Source organism: Rutilus rutilus (assembly GCF_951802725.1).
Source record: "Rutilus rutilus genome assembly, chromosome: 19".
Taxonomy (NCBI): domain Eukaryota; kingdom Metazoa; phylum Chordata; class Actinopteri; order Cypriniformes; family Leuciscidae; genus Rutilus; species Rutilus rutilus.
This window is the reverse complement of record NC_140232.1, coordinates 31130809-31148821: the sequence shown is the minus strand read 5'-3', so window position 1 is coordinate 31148821 and position 18013 is coordinate 31130809. Positions and strand designations below refer to the sequence as shown.

The 18013-nt window shown below is 35.1% G+C and overlaps 1 protein-coding gene and 1 long non-coding RNA gene across 4 annotated transcripts; one reads left to right on the top strand and one right to left on the bottom strand.

Moving 5' to 3' along the window:
* Window positions 1-7050: 7050 nt before the first annotated feature.
* On the top strand, window positions 7051-17362 carry LOC311278251 (uncharacterized protein). 3 transcript variants are annotated; one of them, XM_084388958.1, is made up of 7 exons: window positions 7051-7178; window positions 7275-7324; window positions 7499-7547; window positions 9911-10237; window positions 10517-10639; window positions 12443-12485; window positions 17002-17362. In XM_084388958.1, exons 1-7 carry the CDS (start codon window positions 7124-7126, stop codon window positions 17012-17014), a joined length of 660 nt encoding a protein of 219 aa, XP_084245084.1. In that variant the 5' UTR covers window positions 7051-7123; the 3' UTR covers window positions 17015-17362. The 3 variants fall into 3 exon arrangements, with proteins under 3 accessions (XP_084245084.1, XP_084245082.1, XP_084245083.1); XM_084388956.1 differs by having other exon boundaries at window positions 7052-7178; window positions 9905-10237; XM_084388957.1 differs by having other exon boundaries at window positions 7054-7178; window positions 9905-10237; window positions 12443-12486; window positions 17006-17362.
* On the bottom strand, window positions 12919-15289 carry LOC311278252. Its single transcript, XR_014625398.1, has 2 exons — window positions 15069-15289; window positions 12919-14959 (listed from the first exon to the last, which is right to left on the bottom strand). It is a non-coding gene; the product is annotated as an uncharacterized lncRNA (long non-coding RNA).
* Window positions 17363-18013: the final 651 nt, after the last annotated feature.

Genomic DNA, 18013 nt, shown 5'->3' with positions numbered 1-18013 from the left:
TATAGGGCGATAGAAGATCCGTTAAATAGACTGGAGCTAAGCCGTTTAGGGCTTTATAAGTCAGTAGCAATACCTTGTAATTAATACGGAACTTTATAGGTAACCAATGCAGTGATGATAAAATCGGTGTTATATGATCATATTTTCTTGATCTAGTAAGAACTCTAGCGGCGGCATTTTGGACTAACTGTAGCTTGTTTATTGAGGATGCAGGACAACCTGCTAATAAAGCATTACAGTAATCTAGTCTCGAGGTCATGAATGCATGGACTAACTTTTCTGCATCAGAAACTGATAGCATATTACGTAGCTTAGCAATGTTTCTAAGGTGGAAAAAGGCAGTTTTTGTAACATATGAAATATGATTTTCGAAAGACAGGTTGCAATCGAGTATAACACCCAGGTCTTTTACTGTAGAGGATAAAGTAACAGGACATCCTACGATGTTAAAGTTGTATTGCGAGAGGTTTTGTGGGCGGTTTTTTGAACCGATGATTAGTACCTCTGTTTTGTCTGGATTTAATAAAAGAAAATTACGCGTCATCCAATCTTTTATATCTTTAACACACTCTGTCAATTTGGATAATTTAGCGTTTTCATCTGGCCGTGATGAAATATATATTTGAGTGTCATCAGCATAACAATGGAAACTAATTCCATGTTTCCTTATAATATTTCCAAGTGGCATCATATATACTGAGAATAACAGAGGACCTAACACAGATCCCTGCGGCAATCAGTTTACTGGAGTTATGATCTCCATTTAAATAGACAAAATGGTAGCGGTCAGATAAGTATGATCTGAACCAGCTTAATGCTTGTCCTTGAACTCCAGTATAATTTTGTAGTCGATCTAAGAGTATTGTGTGATCTATAGTATCGAACGCAGCACTAAGATCAAGTAAAACTAGTATTGAGATACAGCCTTGGTCAGAAGCTAAAAGTAAATCATTTGTGATTTTAACGAGCGCAGTTTCTGTGCCTGAATCCTGACTGAAACTTTGTCCATAATACCCTTCATTGAAAAGACTGTGTAATGGCAATTATATCCACTGGGTGGCCATGCTGCTAAAGTATATAGTTGCTGAGAAGCTGAAACAAACCCGGACGTGTATTAACGCGACACCTCTCTACTGGCTGAAATTGACGCTTAAAGTTGAGACTTTTTTTTTTTTTTTTTTAAGCGGATTTCATGTTATAGGTGCAAAGGGGGGACCAACTTAATATTAATGTCTATTTGTTTAGAATAAAGTCACTTTTGTTGTAATGATCGGGTGTATAATAAGTTGTGTAAATGATAAGTTGTTCCTTATCAACAAAAACCAATGCCAATGCCTTGTTACCATATCATATCAATAATTTGTTTTATTATATTTCTATAAATTACATTGACTATTTGTCTTTTACCATACATTTTATACAGATTGTCACTCGATCTTTTATTTATGTTTATTATTTATATTATCATCATTTATTTTGTTTTGTTGTATTTGTTTATTTACTTTACATTTTATTAGATTGTTATTATATTAAGTTGACTGCACTTTTTACAATGCATTTATGTTATAATTAGAACGTGTTTTTTAATGATTTTTTTTTTACTAATTCATTGATAATGTTAATGTTTTTATATGAAAAAACTTCAACTTCAGTTGCACAAATGAAAAATTCCATTAATGCCTAATACTTGTCAGTTCATGCCGAGAATTGCCCTAAATGGGCAAGTCAACTGGCTGGTTGATTTGTGTGTCCGCTTAGTGAATGGGTCATCTGAACACCTGAAAAGTTGCTAAATGAGGTGTCAAGAACACAATTTTAGCAACAAAAAAAAAGTATATATATATAAAAAAAAGTGTGACTGTTAAAAGGTTAATATTCTAAGATGTTCTAATTTGTTCAAACTTTACTGTTTCAGCAACTTCGTTAGACTTAAAAACAAATGAGAAACTAACAATGTTAGAAACTAACTTCACTGTAAACACCAACATTAAATGTAAAATGAGCTTTAAGAGCAGAGAGCAGCTCCTACTCATTCCTCTCGGACTGGTAAATTTGCCCTTACAATCAACTCACTAATTATCACCTGGTATACTTTGATTAAAGATGAAAGATAACAAATATTAAGGTCCCACATCATGCTTTAAAATGCAGTAAATAGTGTTTATGACGAAACATGAATAAGAATTGAGTTTTCCCTGGTTTTCGTTTTAGGACATTAAGACACATTAAATGTTTTAATGTGCCCTGACTCTTCTGAGAACACACTGGTTTACTTGTCTTGAATTATTGTCATTCACTTGTTTCTTTTCTTGGTTGTTTGCATTAACACATTCACAGATTCTTCTCAGTGCGCACAGCTAAACACATAGTATTTCCTTCCTTACATGTAAAATCTATTTTTTGTTTAAGATTTTGTCTGACTTAGTATGATTAGTGGTTTTGCTTTTATTACATGCAAATGACAAGTACCAGTCTTTAGCACAGGAAATGTGAAGGAGAAGAACTGAAGAGAGAAACTGAACCAGTGCAAGAAAAATAGTTTGAGGCACGATGAAGCTCCTTTTTCAGGACCTTTTGCTGATTGTAATATTAGCTTTACATAAATACATTATTTTATCCCATGTTTTATTTTTAACTTAAAGTGTACAGGGAATGCATCACTATATTTATGATAAACTATTGTAATTGGTCATATATCTTATACAGAGAAATGTCAGACAGCAGAAGAGAACATTCCGATTGATATCAATCTGAGGAATATCGATGTGAGTGATGTTATTAAGGTTCAAAAGATTTGTAGCCTAATCATATTCTGTTGTAATATTTTAAGTTTATAATATATATATATATATATATATATATATATATATATATATATATATATATATATATATATATATATCAGATATTATAATAGTTGTTACGTTTTTTTTCCCAACTAAACACTGTATATAGCTGCTGAGACTAAATTGATTTTTTTTTTCTGTTAGCCCTTCAGATCTAGCATAGACAAATAATGTACATTTTATTTGTGTTTTTATGTGTCTTTACTGGATAAGTGGTTATTACTCTGAGGAAGGTATGCAACAATCTGATGTTGTTGGGTTTAAAAAAAATTGAAAGAGCTTTGTTTAAGTGTGAAATGAAGTTGAAGTCATTCAGCCATTAATTCTGATGTCTTTCTTTAATAAAATAATTTAAAAGCAAAATTAATCACTTTCCTCACAACAACATCATTGTCTGTCTGGCTTCCTACTAACACATGGTTATTGATTATTAAAGTTACATCTATTGCATTAAAGTCACCCTCATATGTCTGCACCTCTCCACCACATTGTGAAGTCGGGAGAGCTATATATGCCTCACCTCCCCTCCATCAGCCTGCCTCCTCATTATCCACCCTCACCTCTTCTACAAGCCTAACAAAGGACCAGGTAAGAAGTGAACTACAGAGAATCAAAGTGAGAAAAGCTACAGGGCCAGACGGTATTTGCTCCAGACTGCTCAAGGACTGTGCAGACCAGCTTTGTCAGGTGGTTCTGTACATTATTAACCGGAGCCTTTGTCTAGAGAAAGTTACTGTTCTGTGGAAAACTTTCTGTGTGGTTCCAGTACCGAAGATTGCACATCCGAGGGAGCCTAACCATTTCAGACCTGTGGTGTTAACTTCTCACTTGATGAAAATCATAGAGAGGCTGATATTGAACCTACGACCCCTGGTGAGCCCGAAGATAGACCCCCTCCAGTTTGCATACAAACCAGGCATTGGGGTGGACGATGCTGTCATCTACTGGCTGCACAGATCCCTCTTGCACCTCGAGGAGCCCAGAGGCACTGTGAGGGTCACGTTCTTTGATGTTTCTAGTGCCTTTAATACAACCATCGCTGCTCAAAGGGAAGTTGGAGGAGGCGGGGGTTGACAGTCAATGAGACAGTTGAGGCCTTAGATAGCTCCTTTAGTCAGAGACTGTTGCACGCCCGGTGTAAGAAGGAGCGCTACCGAAGATCCTTTGTTCCGACAGCATCTAGTCCTTTTAATATTAGCATATCTATTGACAATACCATGGTACCTGTTTTATTTTTGGGGGGATTTTTTTTATTTTTTTATTTAAATATTTTTCATTTATATTTAATGGTCTGTTATTACGCTTTTTTGGTCTTCCTACATAATTTATCTTTGGAATATACACTCACCTAAAGGATTATTAGGAACACCTGTTCAATTTCTCATTAATGCAATTATCTAATCAACCAATCACATGGCAGTTGCTTCAATGCATTTAGGGGTGTGGTCCTGGTCAAGACAATCTCCTGAACTCCAAACTGAATGTCAGAATGGGAAAGAAAGGTGATTTAAGCAATTTTGAGCGTGGCACGGTTGTTGGTGCCAGACGGGCCGGTCTGAGTATTTCACAATCTGCTCAGTTACTGGGATTTTCACGCACAACCATTTCTAGGGTTTATAAAGAATGGTGTGAAAAGGGAAAAACATCCAGTATGCGGCAGTCCTGTGGGCGAAAATGCCTTGTTGATGCTACAGGTCAGAGGAGAATGGGTCAACTGATTCAAGCTGATAGAAGAGCAACTTTGACTGAAATAACCACTCGTTACAACCGAGGTATGCAGCAAAGCATTTGTGAAGCCACAACACGCACAACCTTGAGGCGGATGGGCTACAACAGCAGAAGACCCCACCGGGTACCACTCATCTCCACTACAAATAGGAAAAAGAGGCTACAATTTGCACGAGCTCATCAAAATTGGACAGTTGAAGACTGGAAAAATGTTGCCTGGTCTGATGAGTCTCGATTTCTGTTGAGACATTCAGATGGTAGAGTCAGAATTTGGCGTAAACAGAATGAGAACATGGATCCATCATGCCTTGTTACCACTGTGCAGGCTGGTGGTGGTGGTGTAATGGTGTGGGGGATGTTTTCTTGGCACACTTTAGGCCCCTTAGTGCCAATTGGGCATCGTTTAAATGCCACGGCCTACCTGAGCATTGTTTCTGACCATGTCCATCCCTTTATGACCACCATGTACCCATCCTCTGATGGCTACTTCCAGCAGGATAATGCACCATGTCACAAAGCTCGAATCATTTCAAATTGGTTTCTTGAACATGACAATGAGTTCACTGTACTAAAATGGCCCCCACAGTCACCAGATCTCAACCCAATAGAGCATCTTTGGGATGTGGTGGAACGGGAGCTTCGTGCCCTGGATGTGCATCCCACAAATCTCCATCAACTGCAAGATGCTATCCTATCAATATGGGCCAACATTTCTAAAGAATGCTTTCAGCACCTTGTTGAATCAATGCCACGTAGAATTAAGGCAGTTCTAAAGGCGAAAGGGGGTCAAACACAGTATTAGTATGGTGTTCCTAATAATCCTTTAGGTGAGTGTATAGTTGCAATATATTTTTTTATCTTTTTAAGTGTAATATTTGTTTTTGTCCTGTTTATGCTGCTGTAACGCCTAAATTTCGCCTTGGGGATAAATCAAGTTTTATCTATATCTTATCTCTTATCTTATTTTAATCTGCGGCTTGACTTTAGCTTTGTCTGTGAAACCGGGGACAGAAGTTCAAAACTGTTGGTGGGTTGTCTTGCAGATATTTGTAACACTTTAAAATGTCATCTCACTATTCATAAGAAATTGTAATGCTAGTTTACTATAATTTTCTGAGTAACAGGTCTGGAATATGGCCTACAGCAAATTGTGTGTAATGAAAAAAAGTCATAATAACATGTGAGTTTTGAGAAGGGAACACGCTGATTGAGAAGGGAACACAAGATTTGACTATCAAAAAATCAAAAAATTATACTTCTTTAACACTTCAGCATTTACAAAGTTTAAGTTTCAGAAGTGAAAAACAACTACTATGGTAATATGGAGTTTTACTCTCACAGTGGAATGACCGTGAAAGTATGGCAAGCCGGTTTAACATTTATTTATTTCCAGGATATGAATTGTTGATATCAGGAATTACATTTTTGATATCAACAATTACATTTTTGATATCAACAAGTGTTGATATCAACAATTGAATTCTTGATATCAACGATTTAATTGTTGATATCAAAAATGTAATTCTTGATATCTGTAATTATATTTTCACTAGTGAAATGTCACCATAGGCTGATTCAAAATCAATAGTTGATATCAAGAATTGATTTCTTACTAGTAGAAATATCATTTTTGATATCAATAATTACATTGTTACTAGTAAAAATGCGGATAACTGATATCAATAATTCAATTGTCACTAGTTGAAATGTCCATTCTTGATATCAACAATTGAATTGCTACTAGTAAAATTTTTCATTTTTGATATCTGAACATGTATTTCTGATATCAATATTATTTCAGATATCTAAAATGGCTTTCTTACTAGTAACAATCACATTCATGATATCAGAAATTAACATTGTCACTAGTGAAAATTGAATTATTGATATCAAAAATGAACATTGTTACTAGTAGCAATTCAGTTGTTGATATCAAGAATAGACATTTCAACTAGTGACAGTTTAATTCTTGATATCGAAAAAAATAAAGGTTTTTACTAGTAAGAATTGTATTTCTGATATGTGAAATTGGAATTTCAGCAAGTAAGAAATCAATTCTTGATATCAACAACTGATTTTGAATGGCAGCTTATGGTGACATTTCACTAGTGAAGATACAATTACAAATATCAAGAATTATAGTTTTTACTAGTTGAAATTAAATTGTTGATATCAGGAATTAGCATTGTTACTAGTGGAAATGTAATTTCTGATATCAATAACTATCATTTTAACTAGTAAAAATTTTATTGTTGATATCAAGAATTAGTATCCTGGAAATTAATAAAAGTTAAAACGGCTTGCCATAGTGAAAGTGTTTATTGGCAACCAAATGTTTATGAAAGATAATTTATTGATGTGAGTTTGAATCAATGAGGAGACCTTATTTGAATGTAAAGTAAATTAATACAACATGTGCCTCATGCAAATAACAAGAACTAAACTTCTTTAATACAGGAAGAAGAAGAAGAAGAATGTGAAGAAGAACTGAGAAGTGAAACTGAGCTTTAGGGCACAGTGTGTTGGAAAGCACAATAGTTTGAGGCACGATGGAGATGAAGCTCTCTTTTCAGGTCCTTTTGCTGGTTGTAATGTTTGCTTTACGTAAGTACATTGCTTTCTCTCGCGTTTTACTTCACAATGTGTACAGGTAATAAATCATACATTAAAAATAAACTATTGTTATTTGTTTTTATCCAGAGAAAAGCCAGGTCACAGAGATTGAGTGGACTACTGATCCAAGTTTTGAGGTTTTCATTCAGTTCCAGAGTTTGTTTTGATGTTTATACTGTATGCAGTCTATATATTTAAACAGAACATAAATATTATTTGTCTTTTAGCCCTGGCAATTAGACTTAATGTAGAATATAGAAAATAATTTTAAAAAATTATTCATGAGGTGTATATGTGCTTTTGTTGGACAGTATTACTTTGACTGGGAGATGTTAGAGCCAATAGATGAATCTGTGGAAAGTATGAGCAAATTTTTTCCCCCCTCTATTCTCTAACTGTATTAAAAAAGCCCTAATCTCACAACTGCCTTTAAGTTAAAGTGATTCTGTTTTTGTTTTTATCATTGTTTATGTCTTTTAGTAAACTAATACACTGGAATTAACTTAAAAATCAACATTACGTCGCTGTCCGATGAAAACCGCGTATGTCCATTTTGCCGATTTTAAGATTTTTCGACGGATAGAATGTCCAGGTTCATTTCCGTATACAGTATGCTTCACATATCTTAATGACCAATGAAAAGTTGTGAAATCATGTCATCTGATTTTCACGTATATCCATTTGGTGTCAAAGCTGTCAATCACGCCGCGTATCCTCCGCCCTGTGGAGGCATCTCGCCGGTCTCTGGAAGCTCAGCATTGGATAGCCGAATAACTCTGTGAGGTAAAGTATCAGCAAACGTTTGTTTTGACAACTGTTCAAGTTTATTATATATTCGCAATATATTTACAACTGTTATTTACCGGTAAATGGTCTAGACGAAGTAATTGTCACTGTTTATTGTGGAGATGTTAACGCACCGGCCTGTTAACTTAAGCAATACTTTTAAGGTAGTCTAATATTTTTCTGACTAATAAATTACTGACACAGTAAAGGGTAGATTTAAATAAAGAATAACTAATTTTAAATAAAGAAAAACCAAATTTAAATAAAGAAGTAACTAAATTTAAAAAAAGAACAAATGAAATTTAAATAAAGAAAAATGACATTTAAAGAAAGAAAAAAAACCAAAATTAAATAAAGAAAAAAACGAAATTTAAATAAAGAAAAACGAAATTTAAATAAAGAAAAACGAAATTAAGTTAAATTAAAAACGAGATTAATTTAGACTGATAACGGGTAAAAAGGCTAATAGCCTACATGTTGGGTCCATGTACTTTTTCGTTCATTCATTATTCTATTTCGGAATGAAAGATGAAATGTAAAAAAAAAGGGTGCAGCTTGTTTTTTTTGTTTAAAAGAAAAAAACAGAAATGGCTATTTTTTTTTTTTGTACATAGCATAGCCTACTTTGTTATGATTTTAGTGTCATAATGATTAATAAATGCACGCACAATTATCCGTGAACTTGATTTGAAGCCTTTCAACTTGTGTGTGCAAAATTCAGAATTAAATGAATGTGCAGCAATTTGTACAAATAGTCTGTAGGTCTACTATACTGTTGAAAGTATGAAAAGTGAACAGCACGAGTAATAGGATGCACAATTTGAGACGGGTCAGACATGATTTTGACCACTTCATTAAGTTTTGTTTTGTAGAAAACCTTTCTTTAAAGTGAATTTCGTTTTGTATAAATTGTATCTTAATTTTAATCAATTTTTCATCAACCAATTGCCTGGAGTGGATTTAATAAATAAGAAGCAAATATATAGCAAACAATATAATCATGGAGGCGCCCACGCGGTCACTTGCATTGCACTGGAGCGCATCTCATCCTAACTTAACTAAACTCGGTGTATGCCTCACACAGACATGAGAAAGACATAATTGAAAAGTCTTTTAACTAAATAATTCAAAACGAAAAGAAAAAGGCTATTCTCTGATTATGTATGATTATATGATCATATAGCCTAGCCTATTTTGTGAATTGTTCATTCCCGGTTGGCACACATTTTGCCTTTACAAAAGTGCCGCTCTAGGCAATTGCCTAGTTCGCCTATATGGACGCGCCGGCCCTGGGGTCAGCAATGAGTGTATTGATTCATTGTCCCTTCATAGTTTGCAAGAGACATTTAATAAACTGAGCGTATTTAATAAACTGAGACGTAGGCTATTTAATAAACTGAGCGTAGCCTATTCATCTGTCAATATGAAACGCGACTTGGCCATTCTAATTAATGATCGGTAGAACGCGTATCGACCACCATTACTGTAAAATATGCACGTATGTCCATTTAAACTCGATTTTGGTCAAATGTGGATTATATCATTACACTGGCAAGAATATGGTTACATTTAAAGATGCCGTACCAAGTATGACAATGCTACGTTCAACTGATTTTGAAATGATGTGTTTTTTTTCACTTCCTGAAAAGTAACCGTTTTGGACATAGGCTACGTGAGTTTCATCGGGCAGCGACCTCAAAAAAATGACATTGCATAATCTGGCTTCCTTTAGACACACAGTACATGATTATTTAAGTATGTTTTGTGCTGGTGATATAAATGAACATAAATAATGTATTACAATGTGTGCAGCTATTATTTAAATATCCAGTGCCAGCACATTAGAAGATGAAGATGCACAAAAATTGTTGGCACAATTTTAGCTGCAGAAATTTGTAACTTGTTCATATTTCACCAGCACGTTTGTGAAGTTTCAGATGTTACAGTGCCGAACATCACAGTGTACCGAGTCTACCGACAGATGGAGGACAGAGAGCATGATGGAGTCATGGTGGTGTGCATGTTTGACCAGATGTTTGAAAGGGGTTACAGTTGGCGGATGCAGTCTTTTGAGCTGTCTGTGGAGAGTGAACTGAACTACACCAAGGAAATAGAAAAATGCACTACTTTAGATAGACACAGTGAAATATGTATGTTTCTGGTCACTGTGAGTCCACCTGCTTCCTTCACCTGTGAGCATGAGATTCATTCTAATGGAGAAGTCAAGAACCTGCGCAGCCAGACCTACATGTACTATCGGTCAGGTAAAACAAATGCATCTCTGCTATAGGATGTTTAGATGTTACATTAGATGATACAATATTGCCATGTGTTTGCATTTTGCTATTTTGAAACATTTTTATATGCCGCCTTCTCTCTACCTTTCTTTCTTCCTCATCTGGTGATGTTTGGGGTGTATAATTAGCTATTTAAAAATGTACAATGATAACACAGCTGATCTTTGTATGTGTCTGTATGAGACTGTATATTTCAATGGATACAAGCCAAAACTTCTTTTTGCCTGTCATTGCATTTCCACGCAGTCTTGGATCATCATGAGGAAGGAGTATCTTTATTCTACATCTGCTTTTCCTCCTTCATTGCTGTTGGTCTCTTCATCATGACCGTGGCAGTGATCATGACCACCATCAGGAGCAAAGCTAAAGGTGTGCGTTTCACCAGATACACAGTCAGATCAAAATCTAAAAATTAAAATGCATACACAATGTGCTGAGAGCATCTTAAAATGCTTTATTATAGATTTAATTTCATTACTGGCTCAATCATCATTTATTTTGGCTGCTAAAGATTCCTTTCAAGAAGCTCAAAGACTAACATGCAGGCTTTAGTTCCCTTTCAGTTCGGTCACTGATTGGGATCACGCTTAGGGAGCCTGTCATCTTTGAGTATTGATAAAACGAGCCAATGCACATTGGCGTGCGAGGTTTGCATCTTGCCTATTACCCTGCATAGCTTATTTTGAGCAGTCTGCAATATATTTTTGGTTCGTTTCGTACTAGGCCTACCACTAAACCAAAATGTTGCAGCATAATCATAGTGTGCCTGCACTAATGCTCCAGCTAACATTTTTAAAGAGTATTTAGAAAAGCCCCCTGTCTTGTTAAATTTTTTATCCTATTACATATTTTAGAATGAACTAAAACAGCCATATTTTCTCCTGTCAATTTATTATTTAATACACATCCCAGATACTTTACTTCCTGTTTTGGTGTGATGATCAATTCACTAACCTTTACCTCTAATCTAGAGCTTTATTTTATATATTTTTTTATTTAGCAGCCGAACCAAATAATATAGATTCGGTTTTTCCAAAGTGTAAAAAAAAAAGCTTATTATTAATAAACCATTTAGAGACCCTTTCAATCTCTCTACTTAACTCATTGTCAACGCATTGTCAACTCTTCGCATAGAAGCCAGTCAACACTGTAAGCCCCGCTCAAAGTACCATTGCACCATTCCCCTCCTATGGACTGGATACGTCCGCCATTCTTGCTCCAGTAGAGTTTCTCATTAGCCGAACCCTGTTGAGCTCCTCCACACCCCTCGGCAATGGACGTGGTGGAGCGTCCGATGCCAGGCCTAAAACTCGTATGCATTGGTGGAACCTGTGCTAGGCTGGGTCCCATATGTTGTGATCCCTACGGCGATCCCATATGTGTAGTCTTCCACGGTACGGCTTCCTGTGGCGAGCCCGTGTTTTTCCCATGGCAGAGCCCGCCCTGCCATCTCTGACCGGTGTTGTCTCCACCCTGCTATACGCCGGAGCCACCTCAGTGACATTCCATATGTTGTACTTCCCGGAAACGGCCAGTCCATATGTGTAACCTCCACATGATACCTCCCTACAGGCAGGATGTGGCTTCCGCAGTGTCTCCCTTTCCACCGGAAGGGCATGCTTTCCCAGTGTTATCCAAGTCTGTCTGATGCAAATCATGTCTGATGCAATGTGCATTGGCTCGTTTTATCAATACTCGAAGATGACAGGCTGCCTAAGCGTGATCCCAATCAGTACGGTACGTCCGACTACGTCTCCGTTCCCTCCTTCAGGGAACGAGGGTTACATACGTAACCGAGACATTTCTGAGCTGAAGAGGAAGTCAATGAACAGAGTTTCTCTTCCTCAGTCTTATTGCTGATGACTGTAAAGGCATCACGCATCAGGCCTATTATAGTCAGAGCTCAATATAGTTTCCTGCAAGTGTTTCTTAAAATCTCACACCAGTTGTTGATGTGAGGTGCATTCTGATGCAATGCCTTTGAAGACAACTCTGGCATAAATATATATTATGATCATATTTGTCCTTGATGAGATGATGATCTGATGAAGTTTAGTGTCCTTGCTGTGTTTCTGATGAGTTTGTGTTCAGGATTAGATTCTTCAGCTTCAGTAGTTTTCCAGCACACACAGACTAACCCAGCGAACTCTTTCTACACGTTTGTTAACACAGACTCCATCAACCCCACCACAACCGTTACAGACAACGACTACATGCACTCAAAAAAATGATTCTTTAAACTTACTTAATTTAATTATGGACAGTGGTTCCACACAAGCAAATTGCTTTTTATTAACATTAATGGAATTTTTTGAATCTATGTAATTTCCTTGTGTTGGGACAACACAACTGAATGGGGAAGAATCTATGTGAAATAGTAATGTCGAACTAAATCAATGGAATTGCTTCCCTGTAACTTAAATCGGTTAAGTTAAGTGAACATGCAGTAGTTTATTTAAAACTGTCCAAATAGGTTACATTCAACAAACACAAGGAGATTTGTTTCAAATTACTCATTTAAATTATGGACAGTGGTTCCATCCAATAAGTTCTTGTTACTTTAACTCAGTAGTATCTATTTAAAGTTACTCCTTTCAAAGCAGCATTTGTTTGTGTGTGATTGTCTTGTAGAGTCATAAAAAGACAAGTTATGTAACAAATTATAAACTGTATTTATTCAACAGTTTCAATAAACAGTTTAACAGCCTGCTCACCCATACATTCAACTCTTTAAACTTGTGCAAATGTATTAACATCAGCAAAAAATACTTTTACACATTGTTCAAAAAAGTCAAGACTTCTGCAAATTCAAAGACTTCAAACAAATTTACACAATACAATAATAATTTAAAAAAAAATCCTCCATGCAACCAAAATGTCCAGATGGCAATGTGTCTAACGATATGTTTAACAATTATCAAATGACATATTACTGCTAAAACAGCCTGGTCTCATTGTTAATACGTAGGTATTAATACGTAATTTTCAAAGATAGAAAACGTACTTTTTTGTACGTTTGGATAGATGCTGAAACGTATAATATGGACGTATCTGCAACGTTTAAACGTACGTATTATTACGTTTTTACAGCTAAAAAACGTAAACTATTTACGAATATTTCATATCATAAAGATATCTGTATAATTTCCTTTTTTACCATTTTATAGATTATAAATGTAAGATCCCTTAACCCTACTCCCACACCTAAACATACCCGTAACCCATTTTATTGACAATATTAAAAGGATAAAACGTAATGGACAGATATGTGTAGGGAAATTGGAGTTTTATTAACAATATAGCATTCAAAAATAGTTTGAGCCACTAATCCTACCCCTACCCCTAAACCTAACCATTTCTTAAAACTACGTAGGCTACAATTATAAAGAAAAACAGACAGACACGTATAAATCACAATCATTTTTTTATTGAGAAAATGTCAAAACCGGTACCAAAAGTCGTTCACATGACGATGTGTCGCAGTCCTCTCTGGCAGTATATAATAGTTGTGTATGAGGTAACGTTACAGATCAGAATTTAAGTTATTAATCCATGAAAATGTTAATCCGGTTTCGGTTCGCTGTTCGCTCTGTGAAGGCGCGCGCGCTTCTCCATTTCAAATGTAGCACACCAACTTAAACACGGCATGTCGCAATCTGTGACAAAGCATGCGAGAGCCAATGAGCGTTTGATATCACTGCCGTAAAACATGTCGTAACGCTTCGGGTGCATTTTTTGAATTTGAATTCACTACGAGCGCGGGATTTGACGTTGACGGTCTCCGCTGAGAAATGGAGATGAAGATCACTGGATAAAGGGCTGAATTTGGATCTGTTTCTTGCAAACAATGTATGGATTCTAAAGATTTGGATTACATCAAGCTAATAAAATAGATGTCTTTTGTGAATTTATGTTGTGTTTTAGTGTATTATGGGTCTGTAGGAGAAAACGCCTTCTGTGTCTCACGGTAAATAAACCAAATATTACATAGTCGGTAAAGTTATTTAATACGTAAATAAATTACGTTTTTGTGCTGTCAATTACGTGCATTTTATACGTTTTAGTGCTGTAAATACGTCAGTATTATACGTTTCTGTGTGTATAAAACGTAAATAAATGTACGTATGGTAGAACTACACTTTACGTAAAAATACACACGTATTCTCATGAGATCACGTTGGCTAAAATGTACTAGACATCTTTTCACAGAAAATAACAGATGCACCGAGCACCAAATGGGCAGCTTGTAACTAAGTTCAACAATTTTGAACATTGAAAAATACAACAAGTGTAACCTGCAATAGAAAATCTAAATATTGCCCTTTTTTAACATTAACATTCTGGCATTCCAGGAACAGTCCTTAAGAGTCCTTACTCAGACACATCAAAGAAGAGCTTGGTCTTCAGTGTTTGGACTTTAATGGACAACTTCTTGTCATCTAGCTCCAGAATTATTTTTTGAAGGACTTCGATTGTGTACCTTAGTTCAGGAGGGTAGCTCAGGTTCAGTCCATAAATCAGTCCCAGCAACATGGCTGCACTGGTAAGGTCCTGAAGAACCTTCTGACACTCTAATACCACTCAAGGATCTGCTGGTCTGTCTTCCATGTCTGCACCTTCATGTCTTATGACATAAATTCCCATCACAGTCTTCTGGATCGCCACCTCAGTGCTGGCAACGTCTGTATCCTAGAGGGGATATTTAAAAAAAATAAAGTACTCTTAAATTCCTGTGTATTAACTTTAACAAAACATTAAGCTTGAAAATACAGCAACATTTTAAAAAGCACATACTCACCATTTACTCCCAAACCAGACTGCTAGGGTCTTCGATCAGGTATGCACAGAGAGATTTGATTATGCATGCTCTCCTCACTTCAATGTCATTAGTCTAAAGATGCAAATAACAACATTCATTTATTATTACTTTGCCTGATTATTTCCTTAAAGGGATAGTTCACTTTAAAATGAAAATTCGGTCATCATATACTCACCCTCATGTTGAATTTCTTTCTTCTGCTGAACACAAAGGAAGATATTTTGAAGAATGTCGGTAACTAAACAGTTATCTGGTCCCATTGACTTCCATAGTAGAAAACATTTTTTATATGGAAGTCAATGGAACCAGATAACTGTTTGGTTACCGACATTCTTCAAAATATCTTCCTTTGTGTTCAGCAGAAGAAAGAAATTCATACTTTTGCAGTCAAGTCGAGTAGATTGTTGATTTTCTACATTTTACATTACTACTTGTTATATGTTGAATTCATGTTTATAAAAAAAAGGGTGCGACTTCATATCACGATCGTTGCAGTGCCCGAAGAAATTTTGCATGCTCAAAAGTCTAGTGTGGCCGCGGCATAAGCCATTGATCATCTGGAATCTGATATGGAACTGATTTAGAATTAGTAATTCAAAATTATTACTACTTTTTATAAATCCTAAAAAGGAGCTTCACTTACCTTAGCCAACACGTTGTTTTCTCAATCAGTAAAGTTGTGGCATTCCTTCATTTCACCAAATTTAAGCAGTGATGATGAACTGGAAAAAGCAAAAACATACTGTCTATCATAAAAAAGAACATCAGAAAACATGGCAAAATATAGGCTATCCGTCTGACAGGCGAATGTGGCCTTATTTGTGCTTGCTTCAGAGCTTCAGCCAATTTTACTGGGACTGTAACATTAGCTTAGATTAAAGGGAGGTTTTGTTATTAAACATTCTAAAACGCTTAATGTGTTTAATGTACTAATACTAACCATACTATGCCATACTAAGAAAGCATACTATGTACAGAAAAGCTAATTTACTCACAGGTTATACATGCTTAAGCTGGCTAAATACTTAATACTGAGAAATTAATATTAAAAGATCAAATTCTGTAACGTTACATACCTTCTTATTAATAAACCACAGGCTGATGTTAAACAGATTAACCAAGAATATGAACAAAACGCGTTGCATTCTATGCTGGGTTTATCGGTTTATCTGCCCATTGTAAGGTGTATCATATATTATTCAGTTGAAGTAATGAAATGACTAACGAGGGACATTCTAAAACGTTTAATGTGGCTAACAGTGATATTATACAAATCTAGATTTGTATAATATCACTGTTAGCCACATTAAACGTTTTAGAATGTCCCTCGTTAGTCATTTCATTACTTCAACTGAAAACCATTTTGAATTATTGTCAAATAACTTGTCCCACGAGCACACATAAGTATTACACGACAGAGAATCATGCGTTTTCCACAACCACAATTAAACTCGCATGCATCTTTCGAATGCAATTATCAATTAATACCGTAATCAACGCATTCAACACAATATTTGATAGTTAAACAATATTAAAAGCATCCCAGAACAGACTTAACGAAACACTAAAAGAAATTAAACACTTTGCATTCGGAATAACTTTATAATTAACTTTTCTTACCTGGCTGGTACTTCTAGCTCTGACACCATGCATGCACCTTGTTGTCACCTCGTTCGCGCGCGCCGTCTTCATCCAATACGTTGGAAATCGTCACATCCGGTTTTTTGAATCGCGAAATCAAACCACTTACGTTAGTTTAACGCTTGGTAATTAAGTATAGTGGACCATTACACAACTTAAGTTACTTAAACGCAATACAATAGTGTTTTGATGGGAAAATAAATATATGTGGGTTATTTTAACAAAAACAATTTGGGTAGAACGAACAGTGCCCCAAAACCATTTTTTTGAGTGTGGATGCATAAATAATCACAAGACTTTCTGAAGAGAGAAGAGCAGACCTGAAGAGGAGAAACAAACTTCTACTGTACATTTACATTTTACATTTAATCATTTAGCAGACGCTTTTTTCCAAAGTGACTTAGAAATGAGGAGAGCAATAGACAACACACACAGTCAAACCAACAATAGGGCAACAATATGAAAGTTCGCGACCCAGTTAGTCCAGCACCGTATACACGTAGCCAAGGTTGTTTTGTTTTTGTTTTTTTAATTAATAGATATAGAATAGTTAGTGTTAGTATTAATGGGTCAAATGTTGGCAAAAGATATATAAAAATGTGAATAAAAAAATATATGAATTATTCAATAAACCTTTTGTATTTATTTATTTTTTTAGCAATGTATATATGTGATAATTTTAAATACAATTTTAGAAGAAAATGTTTTTTTGTTGAGAATTTCTTTAAAAAAATTTGTGATGCAATTTTATTTTCTCATTAGGATGAATTTCTTATGCTGTAACATTCAACTGTTTAGATAAAAAAATATGTTTAGATAAAAATGCCTGCATGTTAAATAAATAAATTAGGGCTGTCAAAAGATTAATCGCGATTAATCGCATCCAAAATAATAGTTTGTGTTTACATAATATATGTGTGTGTACTGTGTATAATTATTTTGTATATATCAATACACACACATGCATGTATATATTTAAGAAATATTTGCATACATATACTGTATATATTTATATATAATATATATTATATATAAATATTAATTTCTATATATATAAATTACACATTTTTCTTAAATATATACAAGCATGTGTGTGTATTGATATATACAATATAATTATACACAGCACACATATATTATGTAAACACAAACTTTTATTTTGGATGCGATTAATCGCGATTAATCTTTTGACAGCCCTAAAATTAATATAAAAATAAATGCTTCACTTACTGCTGTAGCTTCAATTTCTGTCTACAGCAGCTGTATGTTATATTATGCAAATA

What these genes read in the sequence shown, in the direction of transcription:
- LOC311278251 (XM_084388956.1), top strand. Translation starts at nt 7,124, where the DNA reads ATGGAGATGAAGCTCTCTTTTCAGGTCCTTTTGCTGGTTGTAATGTTT. An exon ending in GGTTGTAATGTTTGCTTTAC is followed by an intron (nt 7,179 to 7,274) that starts GTAAGTACATTG and finishes GTTTTTATCCAG; the next exon opens with AGAAAAGCCAGGTCACAGAG. An exon ending in CATCAGGAGCAAAGCTAAAG is followed by an intron (nt 10,640 to 12,442) that starts GTGTGCGTTTCA and finishes TTGTTAACACAG; the next exon opens with ACTCCATCAACCCCACCACA.